Genomic DNA, 19360 nt, shown 5'->3' on the forward strand with positions numbered 1-19360 from the left:
ATTTTCACATTTAAAAGTGCGTAGATTCTAATCAGATTATTTTAAAAACAAAGTGTCTGGAAACAATTGTACAAGCAGAAAGGCTTTGGAAAACAAAAGTAATTTCATAAATGGTAACATATACTTTAGCTAATTAGGTACTAATTTCAAAGATAAAATGGGAACACTAACAAAGATTACAGAATTCTAACTGTTACAGGAAACTATTTACATGATACACTCAGGAAGAACGAGACTAATCTGGCAAGATTTAGACTCATTCATTACTATTATGGGTAATGTTTGAACACATTTTGAACTACATTCAGCTCCAAAATTCTTCAACACTACAGGATGCAATTTGTTCATGTGAACTGAACAGACACTGCCCAAATCCTTGCAAATGGCATAAATTGAAGACGTCATTCCAAAAATGTACTAGCTATACGCTAAATAAATCTTCCAAGTGACAGGACAATACATTAACTCAGCACTATTCAGATCACCATTTTCAAATCTTTTTAGAATAAAATATCCTACTCAACAGGTTATTCTTGTTTGATCCTGAGAAAGAACAGACACCATAAGAAGCACTGAGGATGTTGTTCTGTAACTATCATTACGGATATATAAAGTTAAATTTCAAAGACAAAGTCTTGGAAAATTTAACAGAAAGTCTGAACTTTTTTTTTTAATAGTATGTGTATTTCAATGTTATTTCATCAACTTTCAAGACAGACCATGTCAATGCTTGTCAGGTCATTCCTTCATGTGAATCAATGAACAATTGATTAGCAAAAGAAATCTTTACATTCTTGCATCATACTGAAATGATACAAGCATCAAAAAAAAATTCCTCAACACTGTGAACCATGATATGAACTTAGATAACAATCACATCTTTCATCTATTCTTCCAGTAACATCTTAAGAACATTCATAAACAACTCATACCAATGAAACGGAATTTAATAATAAATGTAACATATTCCATACTTTGATTTTAAAATAAATTGATTCTCAGTGATATGGAATTCACTGGTACTTTACTGTCCGTTTCTTTGAGAAAATGACAGTGAACTTGCATTTCAAATTACTGCACTTCCCATTACATTGATTCAGCGCAACGAAGGAACAACATTTTGGATGAAATTTTTTGGGTCCACCTGGAACTTTTGGAAAGAATAGGCAAAATTTGTGTTTAATAACAGCAGGCTAAATGTTTGGTGTTAAGCTCTCAAATGTTTCAGGAGAGTTGGGGTTCGTAACTGTGATAGGCAGGAACCTGTTTCACATCAATTATATGGCATCAATACCCCAGGTCATTGGAATGGTTTCACTATTTTGGCTTCTTCAAAAAACAAATTTTTTTGCAAGAATGCAGAGTGGTGGGGTTGGAGCATCTCCATAATGATCAGCTCATGAGACGTCTGTCATACAGAGTCTGTAAACATTTAACAACAAGAAGCCAGTGTGAAGGGTAAAACCTGACCAGGCCAATAAGCCTGCTCATGAGAAATAGCCATATTGGCTGACACCAGAAAAACTGACAGGGCAGGAAAGCAAGGTTAAAAAAAAGTGAGCTGAACTCAAAAGGCCAACTTTGGTGGTTGTGTCCTTGCCCACGCAAATCTCGGTGAAAGGCTCTCGGGTGTGTAGCTTCTCCCAGTTTAGTTGGGAGCCAGGAGTTGGAGTCCAGATTGTCCTTGCAGGTGACTGAACTTTCTACCTACCCACCATGACAATTTGGCATTTCACCTGATCGTGAATATTCAAAGAGCTGAGAAGAATGTAATCACATAGCATAATTTTTCCTGCCTGTGAGCAGAAGTCCCTTCTGTTTATCTGCCTGGTGGGGGGGGGGGGGGGGGGGGGGGGGGGAAGAGAGAGAAGAATCAGGCTGCATTTTTCTCAAGTGATATTTTCTCACCTTCAGTTAAGAAAGCTGAAAACTATGGGTTCACAGTCTATGCTCTGGTGATGTGCGTTTGAGGAACTGACTTAAAAACAACCTGCTAATAATTAATAATTGGCTCTGAGAAGCGAAGAATTGTTGTAAACCATACAATAATTATAAATATGCTGACAGATAAAACATGGAACTTGACTTAGAATTAAGTCCTAGCAACTGAGCACTGAAAACAAAACCAAACTACATATAACTTGAAGCAGAAAATTAACTTGTAAAATCTTAAGCATCAAAATAACTCTAGCCTGTAATGTTTAATCAAAACATGATTCTACCAATCAAAAGCAAACCTAAAATATTCTCATGGTTTGGACACTTTTTAAAACAATCATCTTTGGGTACAGACCCAGCAACAATGCAGAGATGTGCGATTAAACACCATCTCTGAAACTCGTGTTTCGGCAGGGTAATGGAAAATGTGTGGCCCACTGTTCCCATCTTGCTGTACAGCATCAAAATTAGTGATTTGCCCATTCCATACACATTGAGGTGAAACATTCTGGTTTCCAATGCAGCAGTGAGGTTGTTAAATTGTGATTAAAAAGGTGTGTGATACTTAAAACTATTTTTAAGAGTATGGGTTTGAAAATATTTGCATTTGGGTAGTGGTTACATTCATGATGGAGTCTTAAAGAAAAAAAATAGAGCAGGCATGCCCTCCAGACCGAATCCTGTCTGTATCAGAGAAGGAACTTCAGGAATGTTAACGGAAAATGTTATTACTGTGGTAGTTTATGATATGTGGTGCAAACATTGAAGGCTATTAGTTTGTTTTTAGTTCAGGGTAAAAAAAGGATTATTATACAGTCATTGAGTCATATAGCATTAGCTTAGAAAACTCAAAGATGAAATGATTTTAGGAGCTTGGAGGAAACCTGCCTGGAATCAGAAGCAAATCCATACAAAGGAGCATAGGACATTTCAGGGAAAACAGTTACTTTGTTGTAAACACTTAATTTGTGAAACTTCCAAAGCAGGTGGGCATGGTTAGAAATCAGCAAAATCTTAAAGGCTGAGAAACTCTAAGCTCTTAGTTTGAGGGTTACATAAAATGGCTGATGATGATTTTTAGCTCATACAAGATAGCTGAAAAGAATTGCTAGTTGACCATAGCGGGTTCCACAGTCAGAGTCATGGCCTTTATACTCATGGTAACCGATGAGATAATGATGTGCCTCAGAAATCATAGTGAGATGGAACAAAGGAAAGCAAACATTGAGACATTTCTGAGAAGGGAAACTTGGATGAAAATCTTTTAGCAAGTTAACTTAAAACCTATTTAGTATGGATAGAAGGGAAGAAATTGGACTACGACTAATTAAGACCCATGGGATAATTATAAGTACATATGCATGGACACACACACACACACACACACACACACACACACACACACACGGAAAACTTTTTCCTCCACTAATGAGACTGAATTTTGTAGGTGATAGTATTGTGTAACTAACTTGATCGACTTTCTCATCAATATAGCACATTCGTTTGCTAAATTTCACACATGTTTACTAGAAATACATCTGACAAAGTAATCCACATGGCCACCATGGTCTTTCGTTATCAAAAGCTGGCTTTAGTTTTGGATGACATAGATTTTGTTGCATAGTAAGTATATATACTGTAATTGCTAACATTGTTATTATCGGAAGATAAGACATATTATCATTCTTAAGCAGAAAATGGAGTTGTGTATCTATCGATGCCTTTAGTGTTCGAGGTTAATCTGTATGTTTAACTTTTGACCAATCGGATTTAATAGCCAATACCTTTCAGGTCAGGCTGAAAAAAAATCAAACCAAACTAGGTTAGGCATCAGTCTCATGACGCCAGGTTATAGTCCAACAGGTTTATTTGAAATCACAAGATTTTAAGAGCACTGCTCCTTTGTCAGGTGAAGTAAGGTGATTTTCCCTGACAAAGGAGCAGCGCATTGAAAGCTTGTGATTTCAAATAAACATGTTGGACTATACCCTGGTGTCATGTGACTTCAGACTTCATCAACCCCAGTCCAACACCAGCAGCCCCACATCACAGCTTAGGCATCAGAAATGAAATCCAACAAGAAATGATAAATCATGATCTAATTTTCCAAAGCATAAATTAGTAAAAGCGATTGGGGAAATAAGGCATTCATCCAACACTAATCAGTTAATAAAGTTAGGGCAGAGCTATGTCTGATATCAAGTGGTGATTATTTTTCCCAAGGAATAGCACGTCCACAGAACACGTTGCAAGCTCATATCGTGAATGTTGATTCATGGTCTTCCTTCAAACGAGGGTTGAACTTGTTTCAGGCTGGGGAAAAGCAATCCCCTTGCTCAAAGTAGGTAAGTACTGCACAACAAGTTCAATTGGCCAAGGCAACCTGTTAGGACCTTGCCAAAAAAGGATGACCACACTCCTCCCTCAACATTTCCTGTTTTTTTTTTAATCTGGTTTCTCATCTCTTCAGGGAGATTATTTTATCTTTTTTCTGGTGTGGAGAATGCATACATTGTGATGCCTCAATGTGGAACAGGTTGTAAAAACTCTTGGGTCTTTTGCTGTTTATCACTGTTTGCATGTTTGGAATATTCCATTATATATTCCACAAGTCTCCAATGGTAAAATAAACTCAAAAACCAGTTTCTATAATAGTTCCTGCACGAGTAATAGCTGCTTCACATAAAACAAGGTTACATGGGGGACTGATAAACAAGGTAAAAACACACAGGATCACTGCAGATAATATAGTTCACAGCATTTGAATTATGCAAAATGAGTTGTTGAACTAGGCACCAAACACAGTTTTAAAATGTATAATGCTGTGTTAAAACATACTTATGAATATTTATTTCAAGTAGAATATCCTCTTTAATTATTTGAATTCATGCTCTTAGAATAAAGTTGTAAACAAGAGGAACTTAGAGAACCAAAACAAAAGACCATTACGAACCACCTGGTGGGCTTGAATTGTTCAAAATATTTCATGAGCTGCAGTTTCAAACTGATTTCCTCACCAAATGCCCCTTAAAATTACTGATGTGACAAAATCAAACACTGCCCTTGGCAGTCTATTCGAAACCATCAATCACTACTGCGTGAAATGAGAACTGTTCTGTCCAATCATCTTTCCATTTCTGAATTGCATACTATTATCCCTCATGGTCATTCTTGGGCTCATCATAAGCAGTATTTCGGGCTTCAATTTACTGATACTCTCAAAATCTTAAATACTACAATAAAATTTTATCTACCTTGTATGAACAAGCTCAGCATCCACTGCCTCCCTGTAAAAAGTTTATTTTTAAGAAACTGAAAATTATGTTAGCCAATATTCCATGAACATATTGGCTAACTTTTTTACTATCCTTCGGTTTCCTTAGCAAATTTACTAATGGATGTAAGTAGCCTGTATTATGATGTCACAACACTTGTGACAGACACTCCAATGTTGTCCGAGCAGGAAGTGGAATTCATGTCACTGTTAACCAATTGCTCAATTCCTCTTGTTCAGTTGAGAAGTTTTGAATGGTATAAATGAATTCTTGTAGATGCAGATGTTTTCAGTTACAGCAGGAATAAAAACTGAAAATTTAATTTCAATTTCAAAGATCTCTTCTCGCTTGTGAACGCACTCATTTCTTTGTCCAGGATGTAATTTGGTTTGGAACAGCCACCCATATCTAGATGGTTCATGTCTCAGACACCAAAGTTAAAAATCTTGACATAATCCTGCCCATAAATATGGGTAAGAGCCACTCATATACCCTTTGTGATGCCTGAGGCTTTGAAAGGTGCAATACAAATTAAAAACTTTTCTTTTTCTCTTTTAATGCTTCCTCTCTCAGAACTACAAAAGTCATGCAGGATTTTCCAAGAGATTCCACAAATTAGATACCTCACCTTAAAACCCTTTGAATGCTTTACTGCATGGTTCAAACAATAAAAATCCTTACTTTGCAACTGGGTTGCAGCAAAATTTGTAAAAGCTTACCTCCTCTATGTTAGCCTCTTTTCCATATGTAATATTATTTTTTATTGATGTTGCAAACAGTGTGGGTTCCTGGCTGACAATTGAAATCTTCTGCCTGAACCACTGTGGATCCAAGCTTTGTAGATCACATCCCCCTAAATCAAACAATACAGATTGAATAACTCAAGTCCTTTCACAGTATTGCTTCAACACTTCCTATGTTGAAATACTGAATGTTAAACATATCAGGATTACAGCAGCTATTTAAAACAAAAACTAATTTTCCTTGAAGAAGCTGACTTATGCTGGTTGCCCTCAGCAATCTTGCCTAAGATACTTAATTTATGTAACCCGTGAGTCTCAACAGGGTATATTGACAATTTAACATTTAGTGCAGGTCATAATACTCAAGGCTACAATGGGTAGTGCAGTTGATGTAGTTTATATGGTTTTCAGCAAAGCCTTTAACAAGGTTCCATGGGGGATTGATAAACAAGGTAAAAACACACAGGATCCAGGGTAACTTGGCAAGTTGGGTCCAAAACTGGCTCAGTGGTACGAGACTATTTGTGTGACTGGAGACTGGATGAGAATGAGAGGGGGATAATAACTAAGTTTGCAGATGACATTGAGATTGGTAAGGTTGCTGACAGTGAGGAAGATGATCTCAGGTTACTTGAGCATATAGATGAATTGGTCAGATGGACAGATCAGTGACAAATGGAATTTAACCCTGAAAAGTGACAGGTGATCACTAGGAACCTCAGAGGAATGAACACATGTGGTGTTTGCCCAGACAGCAGGACAGATTAACAGGAGTCTAAGGAGGTATCCAGGACACTTGGCTTTAGTAGGTGTAGCACAGATTATAAGAGCTATGTTATGTTAGAGCTGGACAGGACTTGGTTTGGCCACAGCTAGAGTACTGTGTACAGTTCTGATCACTGCAACACAGGAATGAAGAGATTGCACTGGATGGGATGTAATGGAGATTCAGAAGGATGCTGTCTGGGATACAGCAGCTTAGCTATGAAGAGTGGCTGAATAAACTCAAGTTGCTTTCTTTATCGCAGAGAAGGGTGACAAGGAACCTGATTGAGGTGTTTAAGATTGTGAAGAGTGTGGACAGGTTGGCTAGAAAGCAGCTGTTCCTTTTATTTGAAGGGTCAGTAACAAACAGGAGAAAATTGTAAGGTGGCAGGCAAAAGGTTTAGAGGGGTTTGAGGATAATATTTCCATCCAGAGGACAGTAGGAATACGGAATGCACTATCTGGTTGAAGTGCAAAACCTCATAAGCTTTAAAAAGTACTTGGATGAGCGTTTACAATGTCAGAAAATTTAAGACTGTGGGACAAGTGCTGTAAAGTGGAACTAGTGAAGATCTGGAGTAGTTAAATGCACCAAATTAAGCCAGTTACTATTCTTGCTTAATGTTGATACTTGCTTATTATACTGCTTCATTAGATAATAATTGGGAATAGGGTATTTAGAGAAACCAAGATCCAGCTACTGTTTATGTTGAACAAGTCACCAGATAGTCTCATTATGAATTCTTGGCCAATTCTCACAAACTGAATCACTTCAGCAGAGTCTGATCTCACAAGTTTGAGTGAAATATTTTAAAATAAAATCTTCAAACAGGTCTCTAAATCAGTGTTCTGTTTCATGCACATTTCAGAACATGCCATTAATGTGGCTCATTGCATGTAGCACATACATAGCCAAACGAATAGGCATAGGGGATGTGGGGGCATGGATCTGGCATAAAGGGACAGAGAAAAACCTTTTGCAGACCTTTTAGAAAAAGGTTCCAGAATCCTGACATTGCTCAGAACTCACTTAAAGTGCCATGAACTGAGTCGTCAAGAAGCTCACTGGACTCCACAGAAATGGTGGGCATGCGTGGAGGAGACGGAGGCAGAGGTTTGAAATGCCTGCAATGTCATCAGCTAGATTGGAAGTGTAGGGTGTGGACTTGCAGCCCAAACCTTTGTCCCTCAACATGGAAAAATGCCAGCACTGGGAACGAGTTGAGAATCCTTGAAATTGGTTCGGCCTGGTGTTTCTAAAGGTCAGAGTCAGCCAGATTCTGCGAAAACCCAATCCACAAAATCTGTCATTAACCAATGCACCTGGAAGACATTTTAAAATGAACTATTTTAAAAATTGCTTTAGAAGTATGTGTTTGTATATTTGAACAAGAACTTGGTTCAGTTTGATTAATATAGCTGAAAACTGATTGGTCACAAAAGCTGACCTTTCTAATCAGTGTGAATCTAACAACTGAAAGTAACTATGAAATTATTCTGTCAGTCATTCTCAATTATGTTGAAGTGCAGTTGTCATTTCTAAAACATTTTAATTAAAAATTATGCTCAGCAGCTTTTAAAATTTTCCTCTGAATGCAGAAGAATTGGATTACTGCCTCATGTCTCTTCAAAACAAAGTGAATAAAGTTAGTGGAAACTCGAAAAGGTGATTAGGTCAATCTGAAGGCATAACAAGCTTTGTGGGCAATGCCAGCTTTCATTGTGATGTTCCTTAAGCTGAAGAGAGAGAGTAAGTAAATTCCAAATGTAGGAAATATAGTGTGTGCTTAAAATTCAGTGCTGTCTTGCGCAAGCCACATTGATGTGGGAAATTGTGTCAAGAATAAAATCACATCACAGCAGAACCACTTCCCTGTTCAACCCATCAGGCGGCCTTGCTTATCTGCCATAATGAGGGAAAATTTGTCATGTATCACCATAACTCAAGGATATTTGTCAGCTCTGTACTGATAGAGCAGCTAATCGAAACCAGCCTAGCAGTTAAAAGAAATACAACAAAAGCCAAGAACACATCTAAATCTTTTGCCCAATCTGCAGAGCATGTGGAATTTAAATTAATATTGGCATGAGACTGAATAAAAAGTTCCAATTTAAGGATCTTTTGTTCTGTTTGCAGGCAGTTGCAAGCACAGAAGAGACTATTTTAAGTTTTTTTTAAAAAACTATATAATTGTAAAGTGAATTTTTGAAAAATAAGGATAGAAAATAGTTGTAACATTATGAAAATGGGAATATGTTCTCATCATTGGTATTCATTAAAATAAAAGATTTGAAAGAAAATGACCCAAACTTTTTCGCAACACCAATGCTTGACATGTGACCACATTGACACAGCCTCCAAACAGAATGGCCTTCTACTGTTAGCCACAGCATATCGTTAAGCCAAAAGAAGTGTCCAAATTACAGAATGTTTACTGATTCTCCATCTTGTCATATGACATGCAAGGGACATTCTTTTACAATCATTGTAATTTTACAAGAAAATTGTTACAAACCAATAGTGAAAAATTAAAGAAGTGCTTTCATTATGGATAGTAATACTTCAGATTTGAAACATGACAACAGAAATCTCAATTGTAAAATGTATTTTAAAACAGTAAGAGTACTTCAGATTGTTTTTATAAACAACACAGAATGGGAGAAATTGTACTTTTTTCCCAATGAATCAGAAACATCATTCCTGTGATGAAAGGACTGAAGTGAACATTAAGGTGATTTTGTGCAGCAACTCTGGGTGTTATGCTGTGAGACTGACTAGGGAATTAAGGTTATACAACATAGGAAGGGCCTCTGGAGGGCATTACATTTAAAATCAACACAGCTGCAAACAGAGATGTTTTCAATAAAACCTAGTCAGTATATTGTTAAACTTTACATGCCAAACTCTTCTTGGTTCCATAAATTTTAGTAAGATCACGTGTGAGCATATACAAGGGAGAAATTTGAGAAACATGTCATGCATTTGGCAATAATGACAACTAAATGATGCTTGAATAGGTGAGACATTTCTCCACAAATCACATATTCAAGTTTGCAAATAATTGTAATTTACTTCATAGATCTTTCAGCCCACTGCTGACGCTATAAAGTCCTTGGTAACCTGTTAAACGCACCGAGATAGTAAGTTATGCACTGTCCTTGAAAAAAGATACTAGAACCAAAAGACTCAAGGCTAAATGAAGCATTTTGAAAATGAATACCAATAACATCATGCTGCTCACAGCATGGTGGACAACATGTAGAAGAATGGAAACGTAACTTACCAAAAAAAAGACTGTTGCAAAGAAACAACATTAAGCTTCTTGGTGTTTGTTACACAATCTAAGCCAGTCAATAACCATTAATCCCTGTGTATAAACTATTCTAATATTCCCTGGAGTCCCATAAAATTGTACTGGTCCACCTACATCATGCGGTCAGATTTAAAGTACAAAAGTCCCAGGAAAGTTGTCTTTACTTGTAGAATTAGGACAGCATGGTGGCACAATGGTTAGCACTGCTGTGTCACAGTGCCAGGGACCTGGATTCAATTCCAGCCCTGAGTCACTGTTTGTGCAAAATCCACACATTCTTCCCCAGTCTGTGTGGATGTCCTCCCACAGTCCCAAGTAGTGCAAGTTAGATGGATTAGCCGCGCTAAATTGACACCCGTAGTGTCCAGGGATGTGCAGACTAGATGGATTGGCTATGGTAATTGTGGGATTATGGTGATAGGATGGTGGAATTAGGTCTGGATAGGATGCTGTTTGGAGGGTTGGTATGGACTCGATGGTCTGAATAGCCTCTTCCTGCACTGCAGAGCTTCTATAATTTTAATTCCGATTTCCTAAGCATTTTGTGCAGCTCCACGGTTTTCCTCCTGGAAAACAGATGAAAATCTCATTATAACAGCTCCTCCCGTTAAAAAGCATGAAAAGTAAAAGCCATTTGCTGAATGAATCCAATTGGGATCACCCTGTCAGATGGTTGTAGAATGGATTGGTTTAGAGTAGCAATAGGGATCATGTGCACATATTAATAAAATCTTGAAATTATTCTTAATCCAGTGATAATGTTAGAACTAAGGTAATGAGCATTTGCAAGTTACATTAGTACTTGCAAGCATGTAAACTTAACTGTATAGTATGATTTAATTATGTTTACGGTTTATCTTGTACTATTTGTAACAGACTGATTTTTGGGGTAGGCACGTGACCCTTTTTTTCAATTTACTGTGGAAAATGAACTTTAAAGTTCGACTTGAAGCTGCACTGAGAATAGAAAAGGGATTCAAACTTGTTCTTTTCTTTTGTGTATTTCTACATGGAATACAAGTTAAGTGGATGGCAGCTTTGTTTCTAAATAACAGGGGACCCACTAAACTCTAAAATAACAACTGAGCCATGGGGAATACTTTGCTTCATCTCCTTTTTAAAAAAAACAGGTCTCAGGCCATGTATCATTCGAAACATCTCTGCTTTCTGCAGCATGTTTTTTTTGGACTCATTCATTGGATGAGTGTGTCCCTGGCTAGCCCAGCATTTACTGCCCATCCCTAATTGCTCAGAAGGCAGCTAAGAGTCAACCACATTGCTGTGATCGGGAGTCACATGCCAGGATGGCAGTTTCCTTCCCTGAAAGACATTTGGGGAACCAGATGGATTTTTCCAACAATCAACATGGTCATCATTAGACTTTTAATATCAGATTTTTAAAATTGAATTCAAATTTCACCACCTGCCAAGGCAGAGCTCAAACCCAAGTCCCTAGAACATTATCTAGGTGTTTGGATCAACAGTCCAATGACAATACCACCATCACCTGCCCCTGTATTCTAATCAGCAGAATTTTAATCAATTAAATTTTGGTGCAAATTATCTATCAACTAACGAGGTTTCACAATGCTCAAAATTTCTTGGCTAATTTCATTGCTGCAGAAAATATTAGGTTATGTTTAACTAAATTATATTTTGCACAAAAACTGGGAAGCTAGGAAGATTCTGGTGGTTAACTGCACTATATTGAATCTGCAGATCCATAGCAAGAATGCTCTATTAGTGTTCAACATGTTTCTAAATAAAACATTAGATTCAGACTGATTTGGATTGTTTGTAACAAAAATGTATATATTTAAATAACATTCAATTTTCTGATATGCAAGGTCATACCAAGTAATATTCTTCCAGAATCTGGATCATAGAATCTCTCGATTAGATTAACTATAGTTGATTTTCCTCCACCTGATGGACCAACCAATGCGACCATGTTGCCTGGTTCAACAGCAAATGTTATTTCCTACAAACAGAATATTTTTGATGATCACTGAGACAGTTAGAACAATAGGAGTCAAATTTTTAGTCACTTGCAAGAAGCACAACAAAGAATTCATCAGATTTTCAAACAAAATATGACAGCTGGTTCTCAGCATAACCTTCCAATACATTACTCACATGTAGCTAGAAAACAAACACATAAGACATAAAATTAACTTAAAAGAAACTTCATAGTGTTTTTCACTAGGACACACTTGTTAAATCTCTTGCAAGGGTGGTGTTATTTTGGGGTCTGGGGATGTGTTTCACTTATATAGTATTGCATGTGCCATGGTCTAGAAAACTAGTTAGGCAGTAAGTAATCCGAAAAGCTTCTTCTAACATCAGAGACCCAGAGATCCAAAGTTCAAAACAAATTGCAGTAAATTTTGAAATTAATAACTGAGCAATCTGTAAACAGGCCCCAGTAAATTACCATGAAAAGCACTAACTTATGTCTTTCAAGAAGGGAAACCTACATAAACTGACTGAGATACAGCCCCGGTCATTCACAACATAGTTGACACTTGTTAGGTTTAGGGCAAGTAGGAATAGGTGACACAAACATCTAAAGGTTAAATCTGAGAGACTTGATCAAAAAAGGTAAAATGATCATTCTTTACACTGGAAATCACCCTTCACTACTGCAGCCACCCAACTAAAGTCTGGTAAAATGAAACTAAAGGACTATCTTACTTCTTTCCTGTTGGCCTCTTAACAGATGCTGTGTTCTGCATTTTACTGCTACTCAGAGCAAATAATTTGAAGCGTGACATCAGTGTAAATTAAGTGCACATATACATGTTTTTCTTGTATTACACAAGTGTGGTATTGACTCAAATCAAAGGAGGAGAGATTTCAATGGGGTGTTGGGTAGGAAGTTGGGAAAACAAAATAGTGGATATGTTAAATTGGGAAAATGAGATAGACAGGAATGCAGAATTTAATCCAACGGTTCCCAGAGCAAAGCAATGAGCTAGATAAGCTGGTTGACTGGAGAGCAGATAACAGGTACCTTGGAAATCCTCAGTATTTGGGGAAATGGAAGGAGAGGATGCCAGTGAATTATATATCATGGTGGGTTTGGAGGAAAGAGTCAGTATGAGAATCAGCCATTTGTTTGAGTCCTATCTTGTGAAGGGAAGCTGCAGGAGGTAGGATAGCACTGAAATTCCTGCTGGCCCACAAGTACAGTTAAGATACCTTCTCATCTTCATTCACAAGTTGGATTCCCAGCTGCCACATATTAACAATTTTAAGTGAATAAAAATGGAGACATCAGGTCTCATTTGAAGATTAGTAACCTCTGGCCTCCAAAAAGATTATTTGTACCACACCCCATCCAGCACCAAAGTTACCTGCTTCAGTATTTTAAAAAATGAAGTGGGCATGTTTTTACTTTTTAGAACTTTTACCTTCCCACCAGTCACAGCTGAAAATTCCTCCTCTGCAATTCTGTTAGTTCCCGGAATGGTTGGTCATTTATTCAAAAATACTGACCTTCAAAACTTGGGATGCCTGTCTTGTTGGGTATGTGAAACTGACGCTCTGGAACTCAAGTCCTGAAATGAGAAAATTCCTTTATCATAAAGGCAACAATGGAGATTTCAAATATTTTCATTACCCTTTCTTAAAATTTACATTTTTGATATTCTAGAACAGAGTTTTTTGTTCCAAGGCAATGACAGTCATGAAAGACAAGATATAAACAAGCTTCTCAACTATGACAAAGAAATAAAGGAATTTTTCCTTCATTCACCAACTTGTGAGGTGGTCATAGGTTTGCTGTGACAAAGTCAGTCAAATTCTGTTTCTTCTTGCAAAGGAATCTGAGATGTGGGAGTATTTTAGAAGCCTGCAATCGACAATTCTACTCATTTATAAATATGAGTATTGTGAGAATTGAATGAGTGAAGTTCTGTTTTTATAACATCAACTTCTGCAATTTAAAACCGTGGCTTTGAGAAGTTGAGGGGGGGCGGGGGTTGAGGAACTCCCTCAAACCAACAGCCTCACACATAGGTAATCTTATTTTACCAGAATTTTTACTAAAAACAAAACATCACGCGTTTGTACCTTAAATAATTAATGTTAACGTTAATGAAGAATTTTGCAATAGCATTTGAATCACCGAAAAAAAACTGTTGGACAAGTTGAAGGAGGTTCAATACATAAAAATCTACTTACTGCCTTCGAGAGAAGCAAAGCGATTTCCACCTACATAGGGAATTTTTGGCTTACGATCCAAGAGTTCAAAGATACGGATAGATGCCCCAACAGCTTGCATGAAGTCACCATAAAGTGACGCTAACATTCCAAATGCCATTGCAACATTAATCGAATATACCATAAAGGCTAATGTAAAAAGAGCAGAAAGGTAGAATTTGCTTTAAGTTAAACAAAACAGCTTATGAAGTGTTTTTCAATACAAAGACTCATCATACACTTTTACTCCTCCAGTCAGTTTACCTACTAACTTAGATTAAATGGTTAGTTAATTTATTTTGTATCATTACATATTCAACACTTGTAGAATTATTACCTTGTTGTGAAGAAGATAGGATTTTAAGAATTTGATATTAGAAAGTGGAAATTGTTTCCCTACTGAATAGATTATTAAGTCAAACAAATACATTGAAACATCCCCCACCAAAAACAGAAAACTACCTCTAATCAAAATTGGAAAAATACCAAAAAAATTAGTTATAGAATCATATAGCATGGGAACTGAACACATCCGTGATGGCCAGTCATCCCAACCTGGCCTAGTCCCATTTGTCAACATTTGGGCCATATTCATCCAAACCTCCTATTCATTCATTAAAAGTCTTTCAAATGTTTTCATCAGTTAACAAAAAACTGGCAAAAAAACTTATCCAACTCTTATCAGTTTGCAGCCTTGACAAGGAACAGACATTTTCATTATCTGGGCAATTAACTGCTGGAACTCGTCAACAGGATCATTCTTCGTGAGTGACTGGTGCCTTTAACATATACCTTTGTAGTTATTATGAATTTTGTTGGTGAGGAGAGCGCTTTTGATTTGTGCTTACTTCAGTCGCAACTAGAGCTCCACGAAGGATTAATTGGGAATTAATTCGTCAACAGATCAACTGGTCTAGTGCCAGCTGATTTAAACTACAGGGACAGAGGGATAGAGGTTTAATGGGCCAGACTGAGGCAGACATAGTCGCTGGAAGCTACATGTTCAAAATTCAGATTTCCAATCAATGTAATTTCAGAATCTTGATCAACTAGTTATTATTACTAATAAGATCCCCACATTATAGTGAAATCCCAGATTATACTGTACTCTAAACATTTCCCCCTTTTAAACCAATTTATTTAAATACATCTTTAAATGAACCTACATATGTTGAGATTATTATTAATGACCTTAATGATTGAGAAATTGGTTTTTCATGAAAATAATGCAATTTGTGGTCAGTGCATTAGACAAAAAACAGACAACAAAGCTAATATAAAAGGAGGTCAAAATGCTTCAAAAGTGCTAGGTAATAAATGTTTATCACAGATCCCCAAATGGCAATACTTTGGTACATGGCAAAATTATACACAAAAGAAAATAAACACTTCTAACAGTTGTTGCAATTACTTCAAATATGGGTAAATGATATATAGTTAACGATTACACAATAACTCAAGAGATTTGCTTATACTAGAAAAATAGATTTCAAAATTACACATATCAAACTAAAATCAAAATAATGGAAACACCAGCATCCTTAATGCTGATTACATTTTTTTTCTCAACTGTTGAATTCTGTAGTTTATGGAGCAAAAATCCTTTCACAAGTGAATTTTTAGATACCTTAATTTTTCACAAATGACTTAGTTGGATTTGGGCAAGACATTAATTCCTGATTTCCAGGTGTTTAGATAAACTATTAACTTTGTTTTTCCAAGTTATTACATTTAACTGGCTTCCATTACACTTGACTGAACTGTGTAATGCTTTGGCATTAAAGCATTTAAATCTTATGCTTTTAATATTGTTGTCCTTCAGTCATTGCTGATGAAAAAAATTGCATTCACATCTGCATTCATTTTCAGGATTTAATTGAAACATATTTACAAATTATGCAAAATTATTACTCATCAATAAACTGTCCCATATTTCTTCTCAGTGTTTGTGCATAAATTAGAATTATAATAGAAACAAATCAGAACATGTGTAGATCCCTGAAAAACTCAATATTCTGAACCAATGGTCTGCCATCTCTAGATTACAAGTTAGCATTTCTAGAGTTTGCATCTACAAGTATGTTGTGAAGAAAAGTTTGATTTTGTTACCTCTTTTAGCTGGAACTGGTGACAATAGTAACAATATATTAGATGACCAAGGGAAGCTGGAATGTGGCATTTTAAAATGCCGAGAATGCTGGCATTGCTGACTCCACTTGAATCTGACAGCCTCTCCTCCATTTGCTTTTTGTAAATAGTGGATAGATGAACTATGTCACAGAGAAACTGCGATTCTATTAATTCATTTCACTAGAAAATTACTTGGGAATATCAGTTTAGACTTGAATTCACACTTAAAATCCTTGGAGTTGGAGTTCTATATTATTACAAAAGCAAAAAACTGCAAATACTGGAAATGTGAAGTTAAAATAAGTTCCAGAAATACTCATCAGACAGTGATGGCAGAGGAAGATAAACAGTTAATATTTTGGGACTGGGGGGGGGTGAGAGGTACAAAATAGATCAAAAGCAAATGCTGGCGATAGGGTGGAAGGCACAGGAGATTAAATAACACAAAGGGATACTGGCTCAAATCAGAGACAACAGTCAAAACACAAGTAAAGAAATAAAAGATAGATCTTGACATTAAAACAAATAACAGAATTGTCACTAATAGTTTCTTACACAATGTCAAAGAAGATCAATGTAAACTTGAGAAACAGCACCTCATCTTTCATTGAGGCACTTTACAGCCTTCTGGACTCAACACTGAGTTCAATAAATTCAGATCATAAGCAATGCACTCTTTTGTTTCAAATGGCAGCTGCTAGCGATGATTTTCCTATAACATCGCATGTAGACCCATCTAAAGTTTCTTATGGTTTATGTTCTGAGCAAACAGTACAGCTGCCTCTGATGACTAGTTACAGATTTGAGGTCAAGAATGACAAATCACCATATAGAAGGACACAACAGTTTTCAGCTGGGAAATCAATCATACTGGTTTATATTGGAGATTAAGGGACAAGAAAGAAGCAAAATAATTAAGAAATGGAACTGAAAAGATAAAAACAAAAATAAAACAAGGAGGTGTTGGCTATCTAAAAACAGAAAATTCTGGTCGTAGGAGATTTAGCAGCATCTGTTTCTTTCTTCACAATGTTAATGTTTCAGGTTGATGATCTTTTGTCAGATTAAATCATGAAAGCTGAGATAACAAGGTGTACAGCTGGATGAACACAGCAGGCTGAGCAGCATCGGAGGAGCAGCAAGTCTGACGTTTCAGGCCTCGACCCTTCCTGAAACGTCAGCTTTCCTGCTCCTCCGATGCTGCTTGACCTGCTGTGTTCATCCAGCTCTACACCTTGTTATCTCAGATTCTCCAGCATCTGCAGTTCCTACTATCTCTAAATCATGAAAGCTGCCTGGTTCTGAGGTGGAGATTTCAGATAAGCCAGATAGTGGCCAAAAGTGAAACCTTCCAAATAGGAATCTATGTGAATCGTACTTGAACATGATCAATTTTAAGTTATGCAAGCTCCACTTAATAACAAAATATTGAACAGGAATAGCGACTGAATCTTTTTTAAAAGATTATTGGAACATGAAATGCAAATAGGATAATGGCTATCATTCTATTGAGGGCTAAGTTTCAATGCAACCTTTCTTGATTTATTTACATCTTGAAACAATGATCTACTTCAATGGACTATTCCATTAATTAGAGAATCTTAGCACAGGCAAGCATCTTAGGAGCACTAAGATGATGCTCGGATTCTCCAGGATCTGCAGTTCCCATTATCTCTGTTACTGTAACAGAGTGGTTTTATCGCTTATTCTAAATTGTGTTTCTTTCTTTACAGCAAACAGGTCAGTTAACAGGGGGGACAAGGGGTGAAAGCACTGAACAGTTTTTGAAGTTGCTTCATAACTTTAAAAAGGTGTTGTGAAATTTAGCATAGGGCCTGGAATGCTGCCTCAATCAGGAGTATAGCTAACAGGAAAACTCTACGAACCTTTCTTTCAAACAACTGAAGTTGAAATACATTTATGTTAACTTTGATGAGTTTTCAAATTTTGGAACACAGTCAGTGCATACTGATGAAATGCAACAGCCGATCTTCAAAACATCACATTTTTTTCCTGTACAAAACAGCTGATCTGTTTGACTTGAGGTTAACTTTAATTGAAGTCACTCATCTTTCTAAGGCATGCATTTACACAATGCAGCAAATGTCTGCTTCTGAGCAGTGTCTAATTTCAAAAGGTTAATCAACACTTCAAAAAGATTGTGAAGAAAGATATTAATTCAGTACAACGTCACATCTATGATTACTGCAGTAGTTCTTAAAAATAGTTCTGATTTGCAATCTTTAGATTGATGATCAAATGACGCACTGAGAAGATTGTTTATGAAAAAAGCATAAACGTCTATTATTCACAAGGTTTACAAATTCCTATTGCTACTTTTCATGCAATATTTATTAATGACATTTCAATTACACATTAGGTTTTTTAAATTAATCTTTCATCATAACTTTACACAATAATGCTGGAGAAGTAAAAATAAAATGCTAAACAAATTCAATCAGTCTCGCAGCATTTGTGGAAGGAGAAACAGAATAACATTGAGTCCAAAGAGGACTCTTTGCAAAAGAACAAATGCTTATTTGATGCAGATATTATTTAACAATTTGCCCAATAAAAGCTTTGCAATGACTTCAAAACAATGGACTTCCATAAATATAAAGCTTAACCACAATGATTTTGTTGAGCACTACACTCTGGTGAAACCTTCCAAATAGGAATTTGTGAATTGTACTTGAACATGATCAATTTTAAGTTATGCATTTTCCACTTAATAACAAAATATTGAACGGGAATAGCTACTGAATAGAAAATCACTGGGTTAGCAAACGAACATGATCATACCCAAAAAAAAAACTTAAATTGAAAATGATTCACAATCCAATGGAATCCTAGTAACCAAAAGTATGCACGCATATGCTTGTATCAAAACATTTTCCATTGTGAATTTTCCACAACAATCATCACCAACCACCATCCTCCTTTCTTAATTGCTGTGTGCTAAGTATGTATAAGCAGTTTCCTTTAGAAATGT

The 19360-nt window shown here is 36.4% G+C and overlaps 1 protein-coding gene across 3 annotated transcripts in view; it reads right to left on the reverse strand.

Annotated features, from left to right (window-relative positions):
• Positions 1-19360, reverse strand: part of LOC125464364 (ABC transporter B family member 1-like) — a 152136-nt gene that overhangs the window by 74175 nt on the left and 58601 nt on the right. For all 3 annotated transcript variants that reach the window (XM_048556692.2, XM_059655015.1, XM_059655016.1), the window contains exons 13-16: positions 14221-14388; positions 13534-13595; positions 11890-12016; positions 5933-6066 (exon numbers count right to left, since the gene is read on the reverse strand). In XM_048556692.2, coding sequence (XP_048412649.1) covers positions 5933-6066; positions 11890-12016; positions 13534-13595; positions 14221-14388 — 491 coding nt within the window. The remainder of the gene's footprint in view (positions 1-5932; positions 6067-11889; positions 12017-13533; positions 13596-14220; positions 14389-19360) is intronic.

The sequence above is a fragment of the Stegostoma tigrinum genome, chromosome 26 (genome assembly GCF_030684315.1).
Source record: "Stegostoma tigrinum isolate sSteTig4 chromosome 26, sSteTig4.hap1, whole genome shotgun sequence".
NCBI classification, from domain to species: domain Eukaryota; kingdom Metazoa; phylum Chordata; class Chondrichthyes; order Orectolobiformes; family Stegostomatidae; genus Stegostoma; species Stegostoma tigrinum.